At 50.8% G+C, this 24,362-nt stretch overlaps 1 protein-coding gene and 1 long non-coding RNA gene across 4 annotated transcripts in view; one reads left to right on the forward strand and one right to left on the reverse strand.

Moving 5' to 3' along the window:
• On the forward strand, positions 1 to 19,521 carry PITX2 (paired like homeodomain 2). 3 transcript variants are annotated; one of them, XM_066280387.1, is made up of 4 exons: positions 1 to 260; positions 4,053 to 4,108; positions 15,601 to 15,806; positions 18,258 to 19,521. In XM_066280387.1, the coding sequence occupies exons 2-4, from the start codon at positions 4,063 to 4,065 to the stop codon at positions 18,819 to 18,821; spliced, it is 816 nt and encodes a 271-aa protein (XP_066136484.1). In that variant the 5' UTR covers positions 1 to 260; positions 4,053 to 4,062; the 3' UTR covers positions 18,822 to 19,521. The 3 variants fall into 3 exon arrangements, with proteins under 3 accessions (XP_066136484.1, XP_066136482.1, XP_066136483.1); XM_066280385.1 differs by lacking the exons at positions 1 to 260; positions 4,053 to 4,108 and adding an exon at positions 13,909 to 14,757; XM_066280386.1 differs by lacking the exons at positions 1 to 260; positions 4,053 to 4,108 and adding an exon at positions 15,333 to 15,510.
• Positions 18,785 to 24,362, reverse strand: part of LOC136338238 (uncharacterized) — a 10,638-nt gene continuing 5,060 nt past the window's right edge. Inside the window, exons 2-3 of the long non-coding RNA XR_010731932.1 lie at positions 22,480 to 22,690; positions 18,785 to 18,911 (exon numbers count right to left, since the gene is read on the reverse strand). This is a non-coding gene — a long non-coding RNA (uncharacterized lncRNA). The remainder of the gene's footprint in view (positions 18,912 to 22,479; positions 22,691 to 24,362) is intronic.

The following is a 24,362-nucleotide window of genomic DNA, read 5'->3' on the forward strand; positions in this document are numbered from 1 at the left end:
CGCAGGGAAGAGAGAGCGATGAGAGCGAGGGCGGAGAGAGGGAGTGGGAGACCCGGCGAGGAAGCTGGAGCAGAGTGAAAAGAAACTGCCAGCGGCGACCGGATCCCGGAAGCCCCCGCGCCCCCGCGCACTCGCTCGGAACTTGGCGCCCTCGGGAGCCCCGCAGCCCTCGCCGCGTGCGGTGCAGCCGGCGCCCGGCCCGCTGGAAGCCTCCCGGGGAAGCGGGGGACACGGAGACAGCAGCTCTCACCCGGTGGCTGGTAAGTGGAGGCCGTCTGCCCCGCAAAGATGTGAGATAATGCGAGTCTAGAAATTTGTTCCACTTAGGAGAATCTTCACTGGAGGTGATTTGTTGCTTTTGGTGATGACTTTCCCCCCACGAGGTAACGCAATTGGCAAACAGAACTTGCAAAGCCCTGTTCTTTTCGTCCCCAGTCACAGGCACGAACAGTCTGTGGGGCGCTCCAGCCGAATGGGAAGCGAGACCATAGCTGGCATTTAAAAAGAGGTATCTGCCCTTAAATCTCGGTGCCCGCACGGCACAGACAAATCCTCAGACTGAAGATTAGCATTCTCAAGATAAAGGGCTGGGCACAAAGTTTCAGCCCCGGGAAGATCAGCCCCTTTCCATTGTTACCAACTGGAAAAAAAGATTCCATCTTAACTGGCAGTTAGTGACCTCTCAGGCCCAAACGAATTACCTGGGAGCCAGGACCGAATGCCGAACTCACACAATTACTTCGGATTATAAATCCTTTAAATTGATCACCAGTCAACTCCAGCCTTGCACTGCAGGAGACATATTTTAAATGGGGATACGGAAGAAAACTATTTTCCAAATGTCAAATAAGAAAAAAGTGATTCTAAATCTGAGGAATATGTTACTCTTTTTACTCCAATTTAATGGCTTTACTTCCCTAAACAATTTAAAAATTAAACCATCATAGGGCAGTCTCATTTTTACTTTTTTTGTGCAAGTACTATGTCCTACCAAAGTAACCTAAATGGAAAAAAAAATCTTTTACTATTGAAAATTAAAATTACAGGAATTTATACATTCTAAAAAATTTTCATGAAAAATTAACCTAATTAAGAGAGATTTCCTTGAATTCTTTTTAGGCCATTCATTAAGAATTAAAGATGGTTTTAATATCATTCTGGAGGAAATTCATCTAAAACTCAGGTACCAATTATGCCAAGGAAACAAAGCAATTAAGCAAAATAGACTGAGGGTTTTTGTTCGTGTAACCTAAAATAATCATACAAGCCTTCAATAATCAAATTTTCACTAAAAATTAAATAGCTTCTTTATTTATGAACTATTTTACTTTATCTCAGCAAAACTACACTTAAATTATCCAGGTGCATTGTTCCTCAAGTTGAACATGCTTGTCTTCGAGTGCTCCCGAAGCATCAGTATTCACTGGTTTAAAAGAAGGCTTCAACTAGTAAAATACAGAACTGTGCTATGCAGTATTTTGATTTCCTTAAATAATTACCTACTGTGAATTAATTTACTAGCTAATCTCACCAATTTAGTTCATTTAAAACATGTGTCCTTGCGCTGTTTATTTTTAAATTTTCCATTGAAGATTCTATGATAGGGTATCAAAGTGAAAGGAAAGCAGAGAGAATGTGAAAGGACTTGGAATTATTAGTACTACATTGTTTTCAGCATTTTTTTCTGATGACAATCATTAGAAATTATTTTAAAGCAAATCGTTTGGTTTCTTAGTGTTCGGCTGCTGCATTGGCCACTGCGGTTCAGTGTGCTCCATTATCTGTGTAGTGCTTTACAGCATACTCACAGCAGAAAACTCACGTCGGACAGAGCAAGATCGTCTGGCATATACATCCAACCTGGACATAAACTTTTAAGGGTGACAACTTTCTACCAGGAAAAGTTGTGCATCTTAATTTGTGAGATTAACTGTCAAAGCCAGTCCCTAAATCCTGCAGCCAAATTTGTCTCGTAAGACTTGTCTTGACAGGACAAGTTTAAGGATCAACAGCAGAAATTGAAAAATTATTATTTTTATTTTTAATGATCTTTCCCAGTTATTCAACTCAATTCATCTATTAGGCCTGGTTAATATATGAAGCAAATAATAATAATAATAATAATAATAAATAAGTGCAAGTTTCAGGGCTCGTTTTGACTGCCAGATAAATCCCTAAGTCACAAGGACACACAGGAGTGAGCTGAGGAGCATGCCTTGACCTTCTTTTCAATCTGTAGAGCAGAGTTCTTGAAGATTTGTTTTGTATTACTTTGTTTGGTCTTCAAAACTGAAGCTTGGGAGGGGGGGAGAATGTGTAATAATTGACTGACTTTACACCAACTGACCCGATCTTTTTCCTTTGTATATTTCATTCTTCTAAAAAATAAAAACTATTTGCAGTTATTATCTGCAATGCTCTGGCCACCGGCTAATAATGCAGCCAGTTCAGACCTTAAAAAAAAAAAAAAAAAAAAAAAGATTATCGAAATGATGATGACATGCAAATTTCCCCTGAAATTATCATAAGTAAACATTTGAAGTCTGGACTAATAAAATCCCATCTGTGTTACTTCATATCGAGTTAGTAGAAAGCTGTGATAATGAATTTTGTAATATCTCACGAACAGACATCTCAATCAGGGACTAATCCTGCGATTTTACTGCAGAATCACTAAATCTGGAGCCGCCAAACTGCTACTTCTGGGCTCCCGGGCCCGCAAAGATCCGCGAAGCCCCCGCCCGCTTCCTCGCTAGCGGGTGGGAGAGCCATTTGGCGGCCCCCACCCTGAGGTCCCCGAGCCGGTGCTCGGGCAGCCCCTGTTCTAGTCAGCGACTTTGGCCAGAGGCCCTGGAGCTGGCTCCTTGCAGGAGAGGCCAAGGACCAGGGAAGTGCTCCTGAGGCCAAAGGCAGACCCACAGCCACCTACCTGTCTCGGCCCCTCGGCCAGCTAGGCAGAGCCCGCGCCCACACGCAGCCCCGAGCCGAGCGCAGCGGTCCCTGCCGCCGCCGACTCGTGCCCTGCTTGGCCTGGGGCGAGGCAGGCGCCGAGGTCCACGGTCCTGGGAGCCCGGGGCTTTCTTTCACTTCTCCGTCTGTCAAGCAGCCGCGTCGCTTCTCCCCAGCTCGACAAAGCCCCTCGCCACCCACCTCTCCGGGATTGCCTGTGGCGGGGAAGCGGGGGGAGGGGAGCGCGCTCAAGGTTTGGCTCGCTTCGTCGTGGTTGGAAATTTGAAAAAGATTTGGCTTGCCTCGAGGAAGAAGGGGGAGAACCAAGGAAGCCGGCCTCTCGGAGCCATTTCTCCATCCTTGGTGGGCGTGAAACCCTCTGGGGACGTCCACCCCGCTCTCCTTAGTCTCACTCGGGCCACCCCGTTTCTCTCCCCTGCGATCCTAAATCACACTTTACAGTAAATAAATGGCCGGGAGAGTATTTCCAGGGAGAAGTGTGGCTAAATATGGAAAAGTGGCTCCTGATGGATGGGAGGCCCCAAGCCAGCTTGTTCCTGGAGACCCCGAGGCCGAGAGCCTCAGAGGCCTGTTCGGTTCAGAACGACAGAAAATCGAGGGCAACTGCTGGTCTGGGGCAGGAACAAGTTGGCGCTGACATTCCACAAACGTTTATTGAGTTTCAACTAACCGACGAGTACTGTGCTGAGTGCTGGCCTTCGCGCACAACTCCCCAAGATAGAAAGACCTTCGCACCCGCCCTCCCAAGTTTGTATCTGCTAAGGGTACCGTGGTGCTCAGACGACCTCTTACCCCTGACAGATAGACACCTTCTGAGTAGTTCCACAGCCTAGGACCCCAGAGCGCGGCGCCTTTACAGGCCGCTCCGAGGCCCGTGTGCTGCGGCTCTGGAGGGAGCTCTCCCCTTTCCCCCCGGCCTAGGTGGGGATGGGGATGTGCAGCCAGTTGCTGGGAAGGACGGGAACCTACCGCCGAGTGGGCGCCGGCTAGCGGGGGATGCAGTTTCCCGCAGGGAGCCTCCTGTGAGCCGTGCGCCTCCGCGGACCCCCCCTTCACACAGCTCTCTCTTTTCTGTTTTGCAGATAACAGGGAATGGAGACCAACTGCCGAAAACTAGTGTCGGCGTGTGTGCAATTAGGTAAGACCCGCTTCTCCTGCCCGGTCCCTCGACGGGACACCGCGCCACGCGAGGGCGACGAGAGGGCACCGCCTCGCGGTGAGGCCTCGGCGTGGGGCGCTTCCCGGAGGGGCCGACCCGGGCAGGGAGGAAATCAGAACCCGAACCGGGGGAGCCGCTCGCCGCGAAGCCCCCAGCTTCCTCCGGGAATGGGAGCTGCTGGCAGCCCGGGAGGCACAGAGCGAGGACGCCCCCTGCGCCGGGTGGCCCAGAGGGTCCGCGAGAGGGGAGTGCCTTTCGCTCTTCCTTCTAACTAGGCCTTTGCTCTTTGCCCCTCTTCCTCCCGAGTCCTGCCTCCCGCACACCCCGACCCCCGCTCCTGTCCGCGGCGGCCGGGGGCATCCCTCCGCCCGCACGTGGGGCGGGCGCGCAGGGCGCAGGCGTGGGGCCCGCGGCCATGGAGTGCCTCTTCTCCAAAGACTCCGAAATCAAAAAGGTCGAGTTCACGGACTCTCCCGAGAGCCGGAAAGAGGTGGCCGGCAGCAAGCTCTTCCCACGGCAGCAGCCTGGCGCCAATGGCAAGGCCGGCAGCGAAGCGCAGGCCGCGAGCTGGGCCCTGGCCTCCGGGCCTCGGCTGAGGCGCAAGCAGGCGACCCGCCAGATCGGCGCTCCTGCTCCTCTAACTCAGACACTCGGCTTCTGGGTGGGACGGGAAGCAGCCGTCCCAGGGACGTTAATTCATTTCCCCAAACCATACTGCACTCCTGAGACCCAATGCCTCTCCCTCTCTCCTTCTCACTCTTTCCTTGTGGCCTAAGCTACGCACACCCCAATCTACCTCAGCGCCTCCAACTAGCGTGGAAAAGTGGTCCAACAGCGACCTCTGTCGCCCGCCACGACCCACTGCGGGCAGCGCCGCCCAGGCCCACCTTGTCCCGGCGGCTCCCAGCCGCGCCCCGCCCAGGCTCGTGAGCGCGGAGTGTTCCGCAGGCGAGGAGGGGAGGCTGGTGTTGGCGGAGATGCGCCTGCCCGGGAAAGCGGAGGAGCCGACAGCGGCCGGCAGAGCCCGAGGGCAGCGAATGGGCGCAGCAGCCACGGGTGGAAGGGAGTGTGCGCCCCTCCGACGCGAACCTACCTGTTGTGCCGGTTGCAGGGCCTGGAGTTTCGGTGGTCTCGTTGTTCAATTGGTTGGTTTTCCTCTGTCCCAGTCAAGGACATTGTTGTTCAGAGCCTTCAGGCCTGGTAAAACTTAAAACGCCCCCAACCCCTTGCACAGTCCTTTGCTAAACTGAAACTTGTCCTTTGGTGGTGTATGTGTGTGTGTGGGGGGGGGGGGGGGGAGGATAAGCTTTCTTTGAAATACAGGGAAAAACTCAAATTTACTGTTCCTTTATTCTGTGAGTTTTCCAAGCTTCTTAATAAATAAGTGCCTACCCTTAGGAGGTTGTTGACCTTTGATAGTGTAAGGAGATAGAGCGCCCCCCACCACCTCAGACCCCGGGCCCCTAACCCCGTCTTTCCGGATTAAAGACTAAGGCTACAAATGGAATGGGTGCCAGACAGGAGCGACCCGGGACCCTGGCCAAGTAAACAGACCACGTTACTGTACCAAGAAGAAAACAAAGGCCTTGCATTCGGGCTTCCCAGTGAATCTGAGAGAAAAACATCATTTGTCGAAATTAAACGTCTAAAGTGTTGCGGAGCAGACAGGCTTCCACACTGCTCAATACCGCGAGTCCTCCTGCTGGGCCGGTTAAATGCTCACTTGTTCGGACTAACCCCATGGGGTTAAATGGGGCCATGCAGCGATAACGTCGGGTGATTTCAGTCATTAAGATTGTGTTAAATTCTTCTTCTGTTTGATAATCGGTCGTAAAAATAAATTATTAGACCGGAGTATGTTTGGGATACGGTTAAAAATCAAGAGCAGCCATGACTCCCGGGGAAAAGACTTTGTGCGCGTTGGGCCCTGGCTCCAGGCAGCCCGGAGGAGCTCCCCAGTCCGACTCTGGGCCGGGCTGCCGGCCGCCGCCAAGCCGAGGCTGACGCTTCTCGCTTCGGGGAAGCTGTAGAGACGCAAAAGGTCTCCTTTTACCTCCCACCCCCTCACGAGGTTCTTTGACCTCAGACTAGTTTCTGAGTACAGGTGGCCTCCTCGCGAACCAGGGAAGCAGGGCCCTTAGGGAGAAGCCTGGGGTGGGCTGGGGTCTTCCTGAGTGGGGAAGAGGCAGGTAGCTGGGGAGTCCTGTCTACTTCTGTCTCAGCCCTGGCAGACGTGAGCTTTTCATAATTAGCAAATAATGAGCTGGACATTACCATTACTTTCATGCCCAGATTATTTTAATGCACGCAAAGAACTCTTCTGCAATGCCAATAGTTTCTTTTCTACCTTTTGGACCGAAAAAAAAAGAAAATTGCTATCCAAAGATGTTTAATGCCGTTAATAGAGAAGAAGCATGCGATAGTAAGAAATGCTAAAAAAAACTGGACTTGATCGGCTTTTAGGGATCTGGTAGACCAAAAATTGTCACACAAACTGAGTGGGCAAATCTACAGTACCCTTGAAGGAAGATTGCCAGTGTCTCCTTTACTGGAATAAGCAAATTTAACTTATGTAATTAGCAAATTCCTGGCCATAGCCTGCTTTTAAAAGAAATAGACTTTTTCTCCCTTTTGAGTGGTTTTTGTTTATTTTAATGTTTACAATGACGTGCGATTTTCAAAAACAGCCAGTATATTCTGTTATTAGCACTATCCTCTCCTCACCCCCCCCCCCCACGTCCTCATTTAAGACTGAAAACCTCTGAGTGAGCAGAGAGGACTTCCGAGAGACCTGGGACCAGGCCCCTTCTCACCAAGTCCCAGTCCTCCCGATAATCAGAAGGCTGACCTTCAGCTTGACTCGAACCCCAAAAAGAGATGGGGCGTGAATGAGACAGCAGACCTTTTCCGGCCAGGGTTTGGAGACAGGGTGGAGAGAGAAATGGTTAGGTGTGGCAAGTGAAATGAGGAAAAATTGGCAAGTTAAGCAGAACCCCCCCCCAAAAAAATAAAGTAAGAGGAAGAGGCCTCTGGAACATTTTCCTTCAAGAGAGGTCCTCGGTTTTTCCTTGTTCTGGAATCCTGAAAGGAACCTCCTTGCGGACCTCAAAAAGTGCTTGAGACCTTCAGGAGGAGAATGGGCTGATCTTCCCCATCAGGAACCCTGAAGGCTCAGGGCGGTGTCTCCGGACACCTGGCTGAAATCAGTCCAAACTCTCTTCGCTGGGTCCTGACACCCGGCTTCGCGACCAAACCTGGGGTAGGGAACTTTGCCCGCCTTCTCCCAGCGACGCCATGAATTTTTAAATAGCTTTGGCACAGTGGCTGGGTTCAAAATGTTTGACTTAGGTTTCAAGTAGGTGAAAACTTCTTTCCCTTGGGGGGAGCCTCCAACGCCCGGTGCGGAGCCCCAACAGCTCACACGGCCTCTCACCGGACAGGAGCTCCGTCTCGGACTTCCTCAGAAGACCCCGTCTGACCCCGCCATCTCCGTGGCCGCAGACCCTCCCCATTCATTCAATCAGTAAATGTTTGCCGGCTACATGTTACGTGGATAACTAAGTACCCCCTGAAAGCAAACAGCCCCGGTTTCCTCCGCCGTGATAAAGCGACTTCAATGCTAACAGGGACACCAGCGACAACAGCCCAGAGTCTTGGCAGCAAAACGCACAATGAGGGTGTGCGGGGTGGCGCTGGGCCCTGAGCAGTGGCGGAAGAAAAGGGGGTGTTAGGTCGAGGGCCGGCAGTGGGCGCGGGAACAGAGACAAGGGCTCACCCAGCGCGGGGGCAGAGACAAGGGCTCACCCGGCGCGGGGACAGAGACAAGGGCTCACCCGGCGCGGGGACAGAGACCAGGGCTCACCCGGCCGTACAACGTGTGAGCGAGACGCTCTGAGAGGGAGCTGGGCAGGGAGGGGCGAGATCCGGTTTTCTGTTGGACTCCCCAGCATGTTGTAAGGAGCTGCCACTCCGTTTCGCGTGTGTGTTTTCCCCCATCGGGAAACAGTTGTCCAGGTGGTCAGTCCCTGCGGACCCCCGCTTGCAGAGGCTGTCTTTACAGGTCGCGTTCCTCGCTACCGACTGGGTGCGCAAAGTTTGGTCCGGCTGGTGCGGCTGTCTCTCGGCACCGCCGGCTGCTAATATATGCAGCAGTTGTTAGCGCGGCTCGGGGGAAAAGGAAATGTATAACGAAAGCTTATTCGTGAGCAGGAATATACTAATGGAACAATCTGATGTCTTCTTAATCCTATGTAAAAAGCTTTGTGGTCTTCCTAATATTGACTGAATGGGTAATTAATGGCTCTTCATCTAGGCGAATACCCTGTAATCCAAAGATAGGCGAAAGACAACAAGCCCAAGTTAGAAGACAAAAGCTCCAACTGTGGCTGCCACCCGCCACTGCTCCCCGCCCCCCATCGCCACTTCCACCGGGGCTCCAAACTGGAGAGTGTCCTCTCAGAAGAAAAAAGCAGGGGTGGCAGAATTCACTACCTTTCCTGGGCTAAACCACCACAGAACCTGGCCGCCCAGTTTAGTCCTCCACTAGTTAGTTGATCTTCCCCCACCAGTCCTCCTTTCTTCATCTCCTTCTTCTCAATTCCTCTAGGAAGTCGCCCTAACTTTGGCTCTGAACAGCACTCCTCCGCCCCCAGCCCTGATCTTTCATTTGGGGAAGTGATTAATAACGGGATCAACACACGGGTTCTCAAAAGACCCAGGCAAAGGAGCAAGCTCCTTTCTGGCCCAAGTAAAGTCTCCTTTCTTTGACAGTCCATTCTTCTGCAGTCCAAGGCAGAGGACTAAGGTAGCTGGGGAGGAGGGAATAAACTAATGGGAGAGAGAGCGTGCAAAATTGCGTATCTGTGTGAAAGAGTGATCAGGAGCGATGGAGTCAACTTCATTGTGAGGATCTGACATGAAGACTGCCCAAGATTCTCCCAGCATGTTTTTAACAGGCTGACATTTTAATTTAAACCTTTAGAAGTAATATATTACTTAGGTTACTACAATGAGCTGGGTTCCTTTTTTGTCAGCTGACAGCTTTTAAAATATTATTTCGCTAGGGAAATAAAAGCTTCATCTCAGATTATAGGTGGGTATTTTTGGATTTATGTGATTTATGGTCACCATGACAACTAATGCTGAATGTTAGCTACCAGCGTGTCTGGGACAGGGAAGACAGAAAGAAGGGAGAACAAGAGAAATAGAAAGGGAGATGAACACGAGCTGGAAAGGGAGAAAAGAAGAACATAGAGAGAGGAGCATTTTAATCCAACTGTTGTTTTGTTTTTGTTTTTAATTACTTTAGTTAGTCCCTTGCCGGTTCTTTCTCAGGAGACCTGAATAGCCATGTTTATCTTACTCCCACTTCTCTGTCTCCCCCAACCCTAGCAAACATTGATACGTTCTCTTTATTTTACTTTTCCATAACTAGTTACATTGCGAGATTAAATGAGCACCTAATAGACCCGTAGGGCTAGCAGGCTAAGGTGAAATGGCATTGCAGGGCTTGGGTTTAATGATTCCAGCAGCCCTCTGCTCCTTGCCTCCTCTCGTTTCTCCATCTTCTCTGGCCAGTGCGAGGGTACCTACACCTGCCACCCCCGGAACTCCCTCACCTAGTCACGCCAAAGCTCCAGTGACAAAGTGTGTGGAGACAGAAATACGAAGACCATTTGCAGGGACCCAGAGAGGCTGGGTGTTGTTCAGTACATCTATAGACTTCTAATTCAAAAGGAAACTACCACCACCCCCTCTTTTGTTCTTAACAATCTAGCACTTTCTTATTCCATTTGCAGAACGCAAAAATAATAATAATAATAATAATAATCACAGTAAAGCTTTCAAATTCTGAGTTATGCTGGGGGGACTTCAATAGAGAAGGTCCTCTTTCCAGCTTGATTAATATGTGGAGGAAAACCGGGCAGAGGAATGTGGGGAAAAAGGGCCACTTCTTAGACAGAGTGCAAGGTCTCCTTCTGACCTCTGTGCCTCACACCACTGCCCTGGCACACTCATGCCTGTCATGTGGCTCCCAGTGGAATCCAGGCGGGCCTTGTCCTTGAGCTGGACTGAACCAGAGCAAGACTCCCACCCTCTCCGACCTGACAGTGTGGGGGGATAGCTAATTGTACTATTTCCCAAGTGAGTGTTGAGGACACTATTTTTTCTAGTTGTGTGGATTACTTGGTTGGTTCCCAATCCGTACCCCCCCCCCTACCGCTGCAACTGAGAGATTGACGGCGGCGCAGCCCAACCAAACTCGCCCCAATGGCCAGAGGGGTTTTGTGCAACTAACACTAAAGAGTGTGAAATTAAATAAGAATTTAAGACTGGTAATCGGTGGCAAATACCAGCTCAAAACTTATCTGACCCCGTTTCACACATTTTCCTTTTCAAGGGCCATAATTTGAAAGAATAAGCAAGGAAATCCAATTGAGACGATACCATTGATGTCTTCGAACCCGAAAACCTAGCCCTGCCCCGGGATTCCTGTCCTCCTCCGGAGGATGCGGCGGAGTACCTCCGGCTTCCCTGAAAGAGTTTTTCCGGACTGAAAATGTCTGTGAGAAAAGCTGAAATTCTCATTTCTAGAACGTCAAGGAAGGGGAGGAAGGAGGGAGCAGTAGTGTTGAACCAAAATAAGTAAGATTTCTTTCCAACTTCTTTTTTATCTATACTTTTGTGCCTACCCACAAGGTTCTTGTAAATTAGATCTCCAAAGCTGCTCGCCGCCACCACCACAAATTTCATTGAAAAGTGTTTCCTGGTTCCCCACTACACACTTGCTTTTCCACATCTACACTTTTCGTTTTAGTGTACTCTTACTACTCGTGGAGTGAGTCTTGTTGGGGGAATGTGTCACCGAAACTCAGTTTGTGAAGTGTTGAATTTATTAAGATAGAGTTGAAACTCTGGTTGAAAAACAATGCGAGGAAACGCCGCACTGGCTCCGTTTTTTTAGAAAGCTGGGATTGGGGGCGTGTATAATATACTATATATGTGTATATCTATAAGTTGATAGGTATACATGTTTTTACTCTAACCAAGAAAGCTCCATGTAACTGTCGTTATGCTCCACTTGACTTTGCAGTGGATTGACACAATTTAAGATTCCTCATCTTTTCGGCTTTTAAACCGCCTGAAGACCACCAGCGAGTCCGACATCTTCCATGCTTTGGCACTATGAGATGCTGTCACTTGCCCTTGGGTTTTTTACCCACTTTGGGAGCTGGTGTAGGTCCTTCGTAGAGTGTATATGTCCTGATGAAAGTTCTGTTAGTCAAGCAGAGCCATCTGAGCTTAAATAAAAATTCTGCGGGTTTAATGAGAGATGTGCTTAGAAATCTACATGTCTCTGTGAAGCTTCTCAGCTCTCCCGAATAAGGAGTTTTGAAAAACACCCTGAGTTTGCACCAAAAATTGAATGCTCACTATGATGAAGAATCTTTCATTCTTTGACATAATGAAGTGTCTTCGTGAAATAGGGCTTTAGCGACATGGTACTGTAGGAATTGCAGCTATGCTGAGGTTTAAAAGAAGAAACTGGAATATGATTAGTAAACACATTGGGCAGAAAAGAGCTGAATTCATATTGACTTTGTTATAGGTCATCGGCTGTCAGTACAATGGGAGGAAATATTTACTTTACACATATACTTTATGATCTTGGGGGAATTAGAGAAAATTCAATAAGAAAATGGCTAGAAACATCTAAAACCCTTCTTTAAAAGACTTAAGCAAATTAAAGTCTTATCAGATTAAAACCCACTACAAATGTAAGAGCGTTGTCTTCAGCGAAACGCTGTGGGGTCTGAGGAGATTCTTTTCCAAATCTCAGGGATAAAATGCGTCATTTAAGCACCAGATAATGAACAGAATGTAAATTAATTTAACCTTCTTTACCAACAGGCTGCTGGTATAATATGTATAATTTAGTGAAGACTGCAGGACCGAGTATGGCTGGATGTATGAGTCTCAGCCAGTGCAGACCTGTCACGTGGGGGTGCTTGCTGCTCTGACTAGGTGTGTTATACCTGGACTGGGGGTGAACTGGAATAAAAAGTTCACATCAGAAATGCTGGTTTAAACTTACTATGAGCAAAGTTCCCCCTTGTAGCTAAATTCTTTTTAAAGTGGGATGATGCTTGTGAGGAGAGACTGAAGGACAATTCTCATTTGGTGCCTTGAACTGCTCTCAAGCCTGTTTGAAACGGGGGAGGAGTTGCAGATAGGCTTTGGGGGAAGAACAGAGCAAAGGAGAGATACATAGGTTACAAACATTCTTGAAGTCTGTTTCATCTACTCTGCCTCAGACTGAATAAGTTTCCCAATCTTGTGAACAAGGACAAAGAGGGAGTTTTTTGAAGATACCTCATACTGGTGTTGCAAATCATTGACTGTAATGTCAAACAAATACACAGTCAAGGATGATAACACTAACTCCACAATAAAGCAATCGCCAATGCAGAACCCAGGGAGATTAGCTTGTGCTCTCCGGCTGACCTAAGCCAGAGGACAAAAGGACTTTCAAAAATGATGTTAAATGATGTTTTCATTTTTTTCTTTAATTTCTTTGGAAATTAAATGTCTTTGGAAAAAAGTGCTGCAAGGAGTTGGATGTCCCTAAAGGTGTTTTCATTCCTTTTGTTAATATAAATGAATAAGGTTTTCCTTTTCCTAGCTGCGTGTTCTCCTAAGCTTTGCCCTTCGCTCACACCCTACCGCCTCTGCCTGCTTGGACTTTAACAATTCAAGACAGCCTTGAGCTTCCAAGGGGGAAAAACAAGACTTAAAAATTATCCTTGAAATTGGTTATTTGGCAACACTCTTAATTGTATGGAAACTCATTAAAGCATATTTTATATATAATTAGCTCACGGCTGTTGATTCTACAAGCTTTATGGATTTCAATCTGATTGATAATAAAGTAAACAAGAGAGTCGAATTTAAAGCTGGGTTCTCTCTCGGGTTAGGACTAGCTTAATACAGTGTACAAGGAATTTGAAAGATCTAGGATATGTGTCTTAATCAACGTTAAGTAGAATGGATAAGCTTTCAGCATTTTGAAAATGCTGGGTTAAGGTTTCTATTCTATTGTGTGTTTTCTGTCTGGGGACTAATAAGCATTACAGAGAACGTGATCTGAGGCGACTTTTTATTCTTGTATAAATCCAGAGTGAACCACCAAACAGTTGTTCGGTTAAAGTCAAGGTAATTTTCTTTTGACGGGTCCATTTGCTTCTCGATTTCTAATTTATTAGCCTGCTTTCTCCGAGCTCTCCCCCCTCCCCCCAATTAAAGGAAAGCTTCTTCAGATTAGCTCAGCATTCACCTGGCAGGCTGTTTGGAAAATTTAAGATTGGAGAGACGGTTTGTTGGTGTTTTTAAATAATTTTGGTTTTAAGTAGCGAGTCTCCTCTCCATACAGGAGAAAAATACCTCTGAATTGAAACTGGATGTTGTGAGACACAAAAGGAAGGGGTGTGGGGTGCTTTGTGGTCCGTGTACCTTCCAGCTCCTTTCCCACTGGTCCTTTCACTCCCAGCCTCATCCTCCCACCTCCCTGCCCGAGCAGAAAGCCGCTCGTCTCTAGCTGGGTTGAAGCCCGCGGGTGTAGACTCTGCGGGCGCAGCGAGGCATTGGCCCGGCCCCGCGTCGCTGATAGGCGCAGCCAGCGCGGTCCCTCCGCCGCGGCTCGGGGCCTCCTGATTGGGTCGGAGTCGCGTCACTCCGACCCCGAGAAGGGTCTGGGAGGAGGCGGAGGCGGGAGAGTCGAGAGGGCTGTGACCGAGTGACGTCTGGGCACCAGGAAGCCCGCCTCTGGTTTTAAGATGTTAGGCCAACAGGGAAGCGCGGAGCCGCAGTGCTGGTCCGCCGCTGGCCCAGGTGCCGGGAGCTGAGCTGCGGCGGGGCCGGGCCCGCGCTCGGGCTCCACGATCGGTAGGGCTGTGCGTGTCCGCGCCGCGGAGGGTGCGACCCGAGGCTCCCGCCGCCGCCGCCGGGATCCAGTATCAGCTACCTGTCCCTGTCACTCTTGACACTTTGCTGTCAGGGCTACGCGCCGGGGGCGGGCAGAGCGCGCTCTGCGTTAGCTTTCCTTATTGGAGGGGTACTCGGGAGAGGGAGGGGGAAGAAAGGGGTCTTTGCCCACTCTCGTTTCTCTTTGGAACTTGCAAGCCTGCTCCCCAAAGTCGCTCGGAGCTGTACCCTCCTGCCCACATTCTCATGGCACCGTTTGCCCGCTGACTTTCGGCCGCCGGAACCTGCGCTTAAGCTTCTGAAAGGGACGGGGCGGCGCGGCTGGAGAACTCGGCGGGGGTTGTGTACCCGGCTCGGCACGCGGCGGACTCCGCGGGGAACCCCCGCGCCTAGGGCGCAACGCAGCCCCGGACTAGTGAGGCGGTGCGTCCCTTCGTCCATGAACTGCATGAAAGGCCCGCTGCACTTGGAGCACCGAGCAGCAGGGACCAAGCGGCTGGCCCCCCCATCGTCCTTCTCCAGTCACCATCCCCAGCCACTGGTCATGGCTTCGGTCCTAGCTCCCGGTCAGACCCGCGCCCTGGACTCCTCCAAGCACAGGCTGGAGGTCCACACCATCTCTGACACCTCCAGCCCCGAGGCGGCAGGTAAGGCGCCGCGCGGCCCGCGGTAACCCCTCCTGGCCGCCCAGCGTCGCTCGACCCCCCAGCCCTCCTGGAAGTCGGCCCCTGCTGGGGGAGGAGTGGTGGGAGTGGTCGTTCGGCTGGCTCTCCGCTGAACTCTTCCCGTTCCTGTGGTCTACCTCCACCACCCAGCGAGGGTGGCGCGAACTGCGCGTGCCATAACGGCCGGACGCCCCCCGTGTTCCCACCCCGGCCTCCCTTCTTTTTCTTGGATCACAAAGGTCATAGTATTTACATCCTAGGACCGTAGAGGCCCTTCTCCAACTCCCACCTGGGCCCTGTTCTCTTTTGGGCTCTCAGCTCCCCAGAAGCTCCACTTGTTTAAAAAAAAAAAGTATCTCTGAAACTGCCTCAGATGAGGTAGTCTTGTGAAAGAGCGGAGGAACTTTGGTGCCAGACCGAATCCCAAAGTACACTTAGTCCTGCAAGACCTCACAGAAAGCTGACCTTTCTTCGAGGGGGGTCCGTGCAACGCGCGCAGACGCCTGTCCCCGGGAGACTCGGTGTGTCTGCGCAGAGGCACGTGAACGTGCTCGAAAGTACAGGCTATAAAAATGAACGAGCCGCCGTCGCAGGCAGATAAACATGTAAATAAACGTGCAGCGCCGGGGGAGGGGAGTGGACGGGGCGCGCACACCCACAGCCGCGCTGCACCCCCCAGACGCGGCTCTCGGCGCCGAGCGACGCTCGCTCACGCGCTTCTCCCTGCGGCCCCGGGTCTGCCCGGCCAGGGCCTCCAGACGTGGGTGGAGGTCGCGGGTGGCCGGTTGGCATGCTGACGGGAACCTTTGTGTGTTTCGTTTTCAGAGAAAGATAAGAGCCAGCAGGGAAAGAATGAGGACGTGGGAGCCGAAGACCCGTCCAAGAAGAAGCGGCAGCGGCGGCAGCGGACTCACTTTACCAGCCAGCAGCTACAGGAACTGGAGGCCACTTTCCAGAGGAATCGCTACCCGGACATGTCCACGCGCGAAGAAATCGCCGTGTGGACCAACCTTACGGAAGCCCGAGTCCGGGTAGGAGCCGCGCGGAGCCCGAGAAGGCCAAGCGGGAGGGCGCTGCAGAGATGCAGGCCGTGTAGGCAGGGAGGGAGTGTGGGCGCAGCGCTGCCCCGGAGGGCGCGGGTGGGTGTCTCTGCAAAAGCAGAGGCCTCGCGGCGGCCCAATCGCGAGGTTACAGCTCCCCCTTCCGAGGCCGCCGTGGCCGGGTGCTAGAGCCCGGGGGACAAGGGCTCACCGCCATGCCAGCCAGCGCCCTCCCAAACCGGGCCGCGTGGCGCCCCCATGCACAGGGTATTGTGTTCTCGGCTCGTAGTCGCCAGGCGAGCACTAATAAAATCCCTCCCAGGCCAGGAGCCGAGAACAGGCTCCAACCTGTGCGTCTTCAACAAGGAAAACCGGCCAGAAACACGCAAAGGTTGGCCCTCCCTGGGAACCTTTCGCGCCCATCCTGGCACGGCCCTTGCTCTGCTCGCTCGCCCTCCTTACACGATCTTTGCGGGGTTTTGGCCCTTCAGGTCTCTCTCACACCCTGTCTCCTGGTTTTGTGATCTCGGGAAGCCATTTTAATACACAACTTGCTAGTTCTCTTAGAAAGAAAAAGAGAAAGACTTTTCGGTTTGGTTTATTTCTTTTCTCAGGAGATTGTTACACCCTTCCTCCCAATTAAAATAGTTTTATGAAAGAAAGGGCTTACCTTTGTAGCAAATCTGTATTTTATGGATTCGCAAAAATGAACTTAAATCAGTTACTAGTAGCAACATCCTGGTTTAATGTTGGTCGGTGGAAAACTCCAAAACTGTTAGGATTCTGGAAACAGAAAATACACATAGGATCCAGAGGTTTTGTTGTAAAAAAAAAAAAAAAATGTTCTGGATAGAAAAACATAGCCCCCAGCCAGAACAGAGGAAGCAGAAAGAAGAAAACATATAACAACAGCAGCGATGAAAAGAAGGCCAAAACGCACGCCCAGAGCAGGAAGCCGACAGGCACACTCTGGGTGGCATCTGTGTCAGACGTGAGGCTGTGCTGGTGGTAAAGGAGCCGGGATGTAGTTGGAAATGGTTTTAGTTTAACTGCACGGAGCTAGCGCCGCGGCCGGTCTGCGTGGTTTCGCGAAAGGTCAGCCTTTCATTAGCTCCCCTGCGCAACAGGAGTACGGGCCTCTCACGTACTCTTCTCTCCTGGGCAAAGTTTAGACGACCTAGGGTGGAGTGGCGAGTAATTAAAATGAAAGCACGATCTGTAGGTTCTGTAGGAGCCATCGGAGAAGCCCTCCCCCCCCCCCTCGGGCTCCCTGCGGTCCCTCCCCAGTCCCCTGCCGCCGCTCTGGGCCCTCCCTCCCTCCCGCCGCCTCTCCCAGGCCCGCGCCCGGTCCAGCCAAGTGGGAGTGAGGCGCGCTTTTTATAGCAGTCGGTGCAAAGAGGAAGGGGGATACAAAGGAAATCAGAATAAAAGGGGAGAAAGAGGATTAGTCGGCAGGGCCCGGCTGAGATGTGGAATGTGAAACATCACTGGTGTCAACTCGGAAACCTCCGACCAGGCCTCGCTCCAATACACAAAAGCCGCCGTCTGGGGCGTCCGGCGGGCCCGATGTGGATTGAGAGCGGGGTTGCGGCGGGGCCGCGGGACGCGGGTGGGGGTCTGGCCGGGCTGGGGGGCCTCCTGCAAAGCCAGGCCACTGCTCTGGGACCAGCGGGAGAGCGTGGGGCGCGAAAGCCTGGCCTGGGCCGGCAGAGGGTGGGAAGGTGGGGAGCAGAGGGAGGGGGAGGCTGCACCGTGGCCGCTCTGGGTTCGGAGATTTACGCGCCAAGTTCGTTGAGTTTAACGAGCTGTCGCGCAGAGGCTTTTGCTTACATGATTATTCTGGTAAGCAAGAAAGGGGCCGCGGCCCGGCTTGGTTGAAGGGAGGACGCAGGTTCCCTGAGGGGGGAGGCAGCGGTAGAGATCCGAGAGAGAAGGGAGGGTCTGTGTGGGAGAGGGAGCGGACTCCGGTGTCCTCTCAGTCCCTCGTGGTCCTTATTGAGTCTGTGGCTTTGGAATGGAAGCAGTTTGCAAGGTGGCTGGGAAGAGCTGGGCAGAAAGCCCGCTGACCCAGGTTTATTTTTACAATAAGTGTTTTTGGACCCTGAGGAGGGCCTGGGTTATTGAAAAAGCTGCCGCAGGCTGCCAAGCCTTCGGCTGGAGTTTGTGGCGAAGCTCAGAGCCCGGGCGCTCAGGCCTGAGCCTCTCGGCCTCTCTCGTTTGATCTGGGCTCTGGTGGCTGCGCGCGGGCTCCAGCAGCTGGGGGCGTGGGACCGTGAGGGCTGGGGGAAACGGTGGCGAGAGAGAGAGAGAGAGAGAGAGAGAGAGAGAGTGTGTGTGTCAGAGCGGGTGTCCGAGTGTGTGTTTTGGAGAGGAGGCGGTCTCTTTTGCTCAAGGTTTTATTTATCCTATCTGTGGCATCTGTTTGCTCCCTTCCCTCCACAGGTTTGGTTCAAGAATCGCCGGGCCAAATGGAGGAAGCGGGAGCGCAATCAGCAGGCTGAGCTGTGCAAGAACGGCTTTGGGCCCCAATTCAACGGGCTCATGCAGCCCTACGACGACATGTACCCGGGTTATTCGTACAACAACTGGGCCGCCAAGGGCCTCACGTCAGCCTCCCTGTCCACCAAGAGCTTCCCTTTCTTCAACTCAATGAACGTCAACCCCCTGTCGTCGCAGAGCATGTTCTCCCCGCCCAACTCCATCTCCTCCATGAGCATGTCGTCCAGCATGGTGCCCTCCGCGGTGACCGGCGTCCCGGGCTCCAGCCTCAACAGCCTCAATAACTTGAACAACCTGAGCAGCCCATCTCTGAATTCCGCGGTGCCGACGCCCGCCTGTCCGTACGCGCCGCCAACTCCTCCGTACGTTTATAGGGACACGTGTAACTCGAGCCTGGCCAGTCTGAGACTGAAAGCAAAGCAGCACTCCAGCTTCGGCTACGCCAGCGTGCAGAACCCCGCGTCCAACCTGAGCGCTTGCCAGTACGCCGTGGACCGGCCGGTGTGAGCCGCGCCCACGGGGCTCGGATCCTAGGACCGTGCGGAGGGGCGGCTCTGCCCTGGAAAGACTGGGAATTACGCTAGAAGGTCGTGGACACTAAAGAAAAAGACAGAAAAAGAAGATACAGAAAAGGAAACCACTGAATTAAGGAGGGAGCTCCCTTGATTTCAAAGGAATTTCCTCAATGTTTGACATCTTTCACTAAAAGTATTTCCAACAAGTTGCAAGGACACACAAATGCTTGACTGGATATAACATTTTAACATTACTATAAGCTTGTTATTTTTTAAGTTTAGCATTGTTAACATTAAAATGAACGAAAGGATGTATATATATCGAAATGTCAAATTAATTTTATAAAAAGCAGTTGTTAGTAATATCACAACAATCTTTTTAAAGGTTAGGCTTTAAAATAAAGCATGTTATACAGGAACAGTTAGGATTTTCGCTTTCGAGCAAAGGAATGTATATACTAAATACCACACTGTATGTTTCTAACATATTATTATTATTATTAAAAAAAGTGTGAATATCAGTTTTAGAATAGTTTCTTTGGTGGATGCAATGATGTGTCTGAAACGGCTATGTACAACCTACCCTGTGTATAACATTTCGTACAATATTACTGTTTTACTTTTCAGCAAATATGAAAAAAATGTGTTTTATTTCATGGGAGTAAAAATATACAAAATATACCGCATACAAATTGATCTGAATTTTTTCTGCCCTCCTCTCTCCTGGCCAGGGTTTCTCGGTGGCTGTCTACTGAACCAAGCAGTCCCCTCTCTGCCTGGCTAGCTAAAGGCACAGGATTAAAAGTTAAATATGCAGTACTTATTTAAGTTTGGTAGAAATAAATTATAGTCATTCATCAGAAACAACAGCAAAAAGGCACTCCCCAAAAGTGTTGCAAAGTCTGGTCTTGTCTCTCAGGTTTTTCTTTGGCTTAAACCCCAAGGACTCCATTATTGCTAAGAAATAGTAAAAGAGAGGAAGAAAAAAGTATGCCAGCTTGGAATTACTGTCATTTGCTTCTGAGGAAGAGCGGTGGGGAACCTGCACCTCCAGTAAATTGTTCTGGAAAGGTATGTGTGTATGTATATATGTACAGTTTATATACATTCCTCTCAAGAGGAATAAAGCTATAATAAGTTTACAAGGAAACACCTCCAGTTCAAAATATTTAGGCTTCCACGTTTATCTTTTAGGCTTAAGTAGAGAGATTCTTCATGTTATATTGCATTACTATTTCCAAATCCTTTCGAGACATTAAAAGAAACAAAGACAGTTTCTAATAACTGCAGCCCCCTGGTTGCTCAAAGAGCCAGGGGTTGAGAGGTTAGAGCGGAGTTTCCTGAGTCCTGTCGAGCAATATGTCGTTGAGACAAAGGTCGTGCTCCCCGTGTTTTGTTTTAAATAATATTGACCCATTAATTCTAAACCTGCTTGTTCCTGAAATTATACAGGATTATAGTCTGCAAACTGCGGGACAATGATTCAAATCAAGATGAATTACAGCCCTGGCCCTCCCTCCCATCCTCTGGCTTCTAAATGGGGAATGAGGGACTGTGAGTTGAGTGTTTGAAAAAACTTTAAACACCGCTTTTCCTTTGTCGGTGTTTTTCAGCTAAAAAAAAAAAAAAAAAAAAAAAAAAAAAAAAAAAAACACCATGGAATTTGATTTGGTAACAAATAGTAGCAAATATGACAGTCCCAGAGAACGCAGCCCCGTGGCGCTAGGAAGGCCGCTGACGGAGAGCAGAGTCGGAGGCCTGCTGTTCCGGTCCAAGCCGGCCGCACCCCCAGTGGGCGAGCACTAACCCCTCTGGGGACCCGGGAGCAAAAAGGAGCTGTCAGTTTTGTGGAGCAGAGAAAACTTGTGTTTTTACGCTTAGGTTTTCTTTTATCTGACTGAAACTTTACCTATAAGCTTTCGGAGCACAGACACTGAGTCTTTGTTCTGCATGATACTGCTGCCATTTAAACAAGATCGCAGATAATGTCCCCGATTTAAGATCAGTGCTCAATGCACATTAACTGTCTTTCCTTTTTAAGCTCTGCCTCCGACCTGTGGAGGGATCACGCGGCAGCGGGGGGCAGATAAAAGCCCTTTGGACGAGGGTCACCTCCGTCCTTGTTGTTCACTTGAGAGCACTGGAGAGGAAAACGGTCCCCATCGGCGGACTTTGGCTCCTGGAGCGGTGGGGCCCGCAGTCCGGCCGCCCGGGCCTCCTCCGGGTCTGAGGGAGGGGCAGTGGGGGCAGGGCGGTGGGGACTGGAGGACGGGGCGGTGGGGACCGGAGGACGGGGCTGGGGGCTGGCAGGGCGGTGGGGACTGGAGGACGGGGCTGGGGGCTGGCAGGGCGGTGGGGACCGGAGGACGGGGTTGGGGGCTGGCAGGGCGGTGGGGACTGGAGGACGGGGCTGGGGGCTGGCAGGGCGGTGGGGACCGGAGGACGGGTCTGGGGCGGGGGCTGGAAGGACTAGACTCATGCTGAATGGATTTGCCTCTCCTGCTGCTCCTAGAGTGACTTGGGAGCGCTGGGTACAGGAGGTGGATCTCGGCCTAGTTTGCCTGCTGAAGTAAACCCTTCTTTCGAGGGAATCAAACCGCAGGAAACAAAACTGCAAGTCCAGATTTGGGAAGCGTTGTCACATCCCCGACTTGAGTGGTGCGGGCTGGGGGCGGAGACTAGGCCCTGCTGAGAGGCCCTTGCTCCCACCTAAGCGCCTTTTCCTGGACTTCCAGAAGCAAGAATGATCCTCCTCACCTCCTTCCCTTCTCACACCATCCCTGCTAGGCCGCAGACCGGTTTCTGCACCTCATCCCTGGTCCCCGAGCCCGGGGAATGGGCTCCCTCGCCCCTCCCGCCCCCACGACAGCCCCCTCCAGCCATCGCTACTGCCACCAACTCGGTTCCACTCAATCGATTTTTGCTGCATGTCAACACTGATTACCGGTGAGTGTGAGGGTAATTTTTCTCCTTCTCTAGGTCTCTTAATGATTTCTGAGCTAGTTGTGTATTAAAGTGCTTAAACGAATCTTTAGGTAATCTATAGCATGAGCACCAGCCTCCTCCGTTTCGGATCGAAGATGGCGAACCTGAGGTCGGGGGGAGCCTGGCCCCGCTGGCCTCCGCCCTCCGCCCTCAGCAGCCTCCTCCGAGCAGCCCGAGGCTGGGCCTGGGCTGGGACCTTCGAGACCAGTCCTAGTTCAGGGGCTCCCCTCCCCCACCACCTGTGACTAACCGTCTCCAGCCAGTCTTAGGTTTTCCATTTTAAAAAATGTCCAAGCCCCCCAAACTCTTCCTTCCCTAAACTATTAGAGACCTGGGGAAAGCTGTATAGAGCTCACGTTTTTCCCAATTTCTTCCCAGTTTCTAAATCTGAGTTTTACAGTCCACAACTTGGTTAGAAATGTAATTAAAAAAAAAAAAAAAAAAAAAAAAGGGTAGCCTGGGCCTCGCAGGCGGCTTGATGAGGAGGCAAGTCCTCCCCCTCGCCTCCGGGCCCTGCTTTTTCGTCCCCCTCCACCCTCTTCCTGAGAGGTGCTGAAATCCGGGAGTCTCTGTAGGAGTGTAACAACAACCGCCAAAAAGTTAATGGGAAAAAATAAAGAGCGTCTTAAAAGTCCCGATACTCCTCGAAAGCCCCATAAATTAACCTTGTAAAGAGGGCGAGCTCTTTTAAGGCGAGTCTATAAAAACCTGGAAGCGATCTCAAAGAAGGATCGCCCTCCCCGTCACGACTGCGTCCAAACAAAGGTCTGTCCTGCAATCCACATCCCAATCCCCCGGTGCCCTCAGCGCTGTCGTCTAGCTTCTCAGTCTCCGGTCGCCCACAGTGGACTCGGACAGCGCAGGGAGGCCCGGCTCCTGGATTGGGAAAAAAAAAAAAAAATTGGGGGCGGGGGTAGGGGGAGAAGAAGTGGGTGTAATCAGATCAGAGGCCTTTATGAATATAGAATCCCTACTGATTGACATGCAGGCTGCAGTTGATCTAAGCTCACAGGGAAGAAGAAACGTGGCGGACTGAGGGAGGACAGTCTCCAAGTAAACATGAAAATTTTCTTGTAGCAGATTTTTCAAAAAGATTTTTTTTTAAAAAGCTATCTTTTCTCCCAGCCTTCCTAATCTGAGGATTGCATTTTAACTGAACTTTAGAAAATGATAATTGAGGATGAGATTTAAAGTACAAAACAATGGGTTAAGTAGAAAGCTGATTGTAAACATAACTAATTTACCTTTTCTGATTTTAGCAAAGAAATTTTACTCAGATCTTAAAAGTTTATTTATCACCCTTGTTCTGCCCGACCCCCAAGAAGAGTGGCCTTCTCCTAGTTGACTCTTCATCTGAAGAGATAGAAACCAGAATTTATTTTGTTTGGGATGCATAACTTCATTCACTTCTGTGCTGAGTATTTTATGTATTTTATGCAACTTTTTAAATTTTGTTTGCGATTACAGAAGCCCTGCAAGACATATCTCTGTGAGGCTTTAAAATGGCTTAAAAAACCAACTAAATTCTTTTTTTTAACATTTACAAAATTTTTAAATAAATATATAGTGAAGGTGTTTACTTTTGGGGGGTTGTGTGGAGGACTGCATTTTTTTCTTCTCTCAGAAGGACTCAGAGAAGCTCAGACTCACTGGGCCTTCCCCAGGCAGGGTGTGTGTCTCTACACCTCCTGACTTTGATGGATCTTTCCAGACCTAGTTCTCCTATTCTTGCAAAAATGTGGGTATTTTTCTTCCCTTAGTCTTTCTCCTTCTCCTCCTATATTCTCTTTGTACTATTTTCTTTACACTACAGTTGTCCCTCCCCCCAACAGATTTTAAATGACCCGCTGCTGCTCAAACCTGATGCACCCAGACTAGCGCTTGGGGAGGTTCCTTACAGCCCTGGACCCTCGGCCAGCGCTTCCTTCCACAGGTAGCAAAGCCTTTCTGCCTCTGCCTGTCAGTCTGCAGTATTGCTGGACCCCCTGGCACGCAGTCTTTGGCTGGAACCTTTATCCTCGTTGATCTAGGATGGTGAGACTTAGAACCGTCTCTGCTGTCCCTGAAAAGGTGGTTAGGGCAGCCTATGAATGTGATTTGGGACCCAGACTAGTGGCAACCCAGTTCTTGGGCGCCTTTCCCTGTTCTGCTCATGTCAACAACCCCAACTCTGCTTCTCTGAGTGGGCATCTGGGTGGAGCTGCTGCACCCAGTTGAAGTTTGATGGCATCCCGGATGGACCGCAGGGACTTCTCATGTCACTTCACACGGCTTCCTGCGTTTGGTTGACTGTGAGTCTCTGACAGATTCGGCTCGTTGTACTGGGGCCCGGTAGGGTGGGGGAGGGGGGAGAGTGCGGGGGGGGGGTACTGAAGTGCACAGAGGTGGAGACCCTACCCTGCATGTATTCCGGTGTCAAGGGGGCAGAGGTTGGCTTATCAGAGCCCAAGGTCACTTCGTTAGAATAATATAATATCAAACAAAAAAAAGTAAAATAAGTCCCCTCTTTTGCAGGCTCCGGCCTCGGGAGATACTCACTGACCTCTCA

Source organism: Saccopteryx bilineata, chromosome 5 (assembly GCF_036850765.1).
Source record: "Saccopteryx bilineata isolate mSacBil1 chromosome 5, mSacBil1_pri_phased_curated, whole genome shotgun sequence".
In the NCBI taxonomy this organism is placed as follows: domain Eukaryota; kingdom Metazoa; phylum Chordata; class Mammalia; order Chiroptera; family Emballonuridae; genus Saccopteryx; species Saccopteryx bilineata.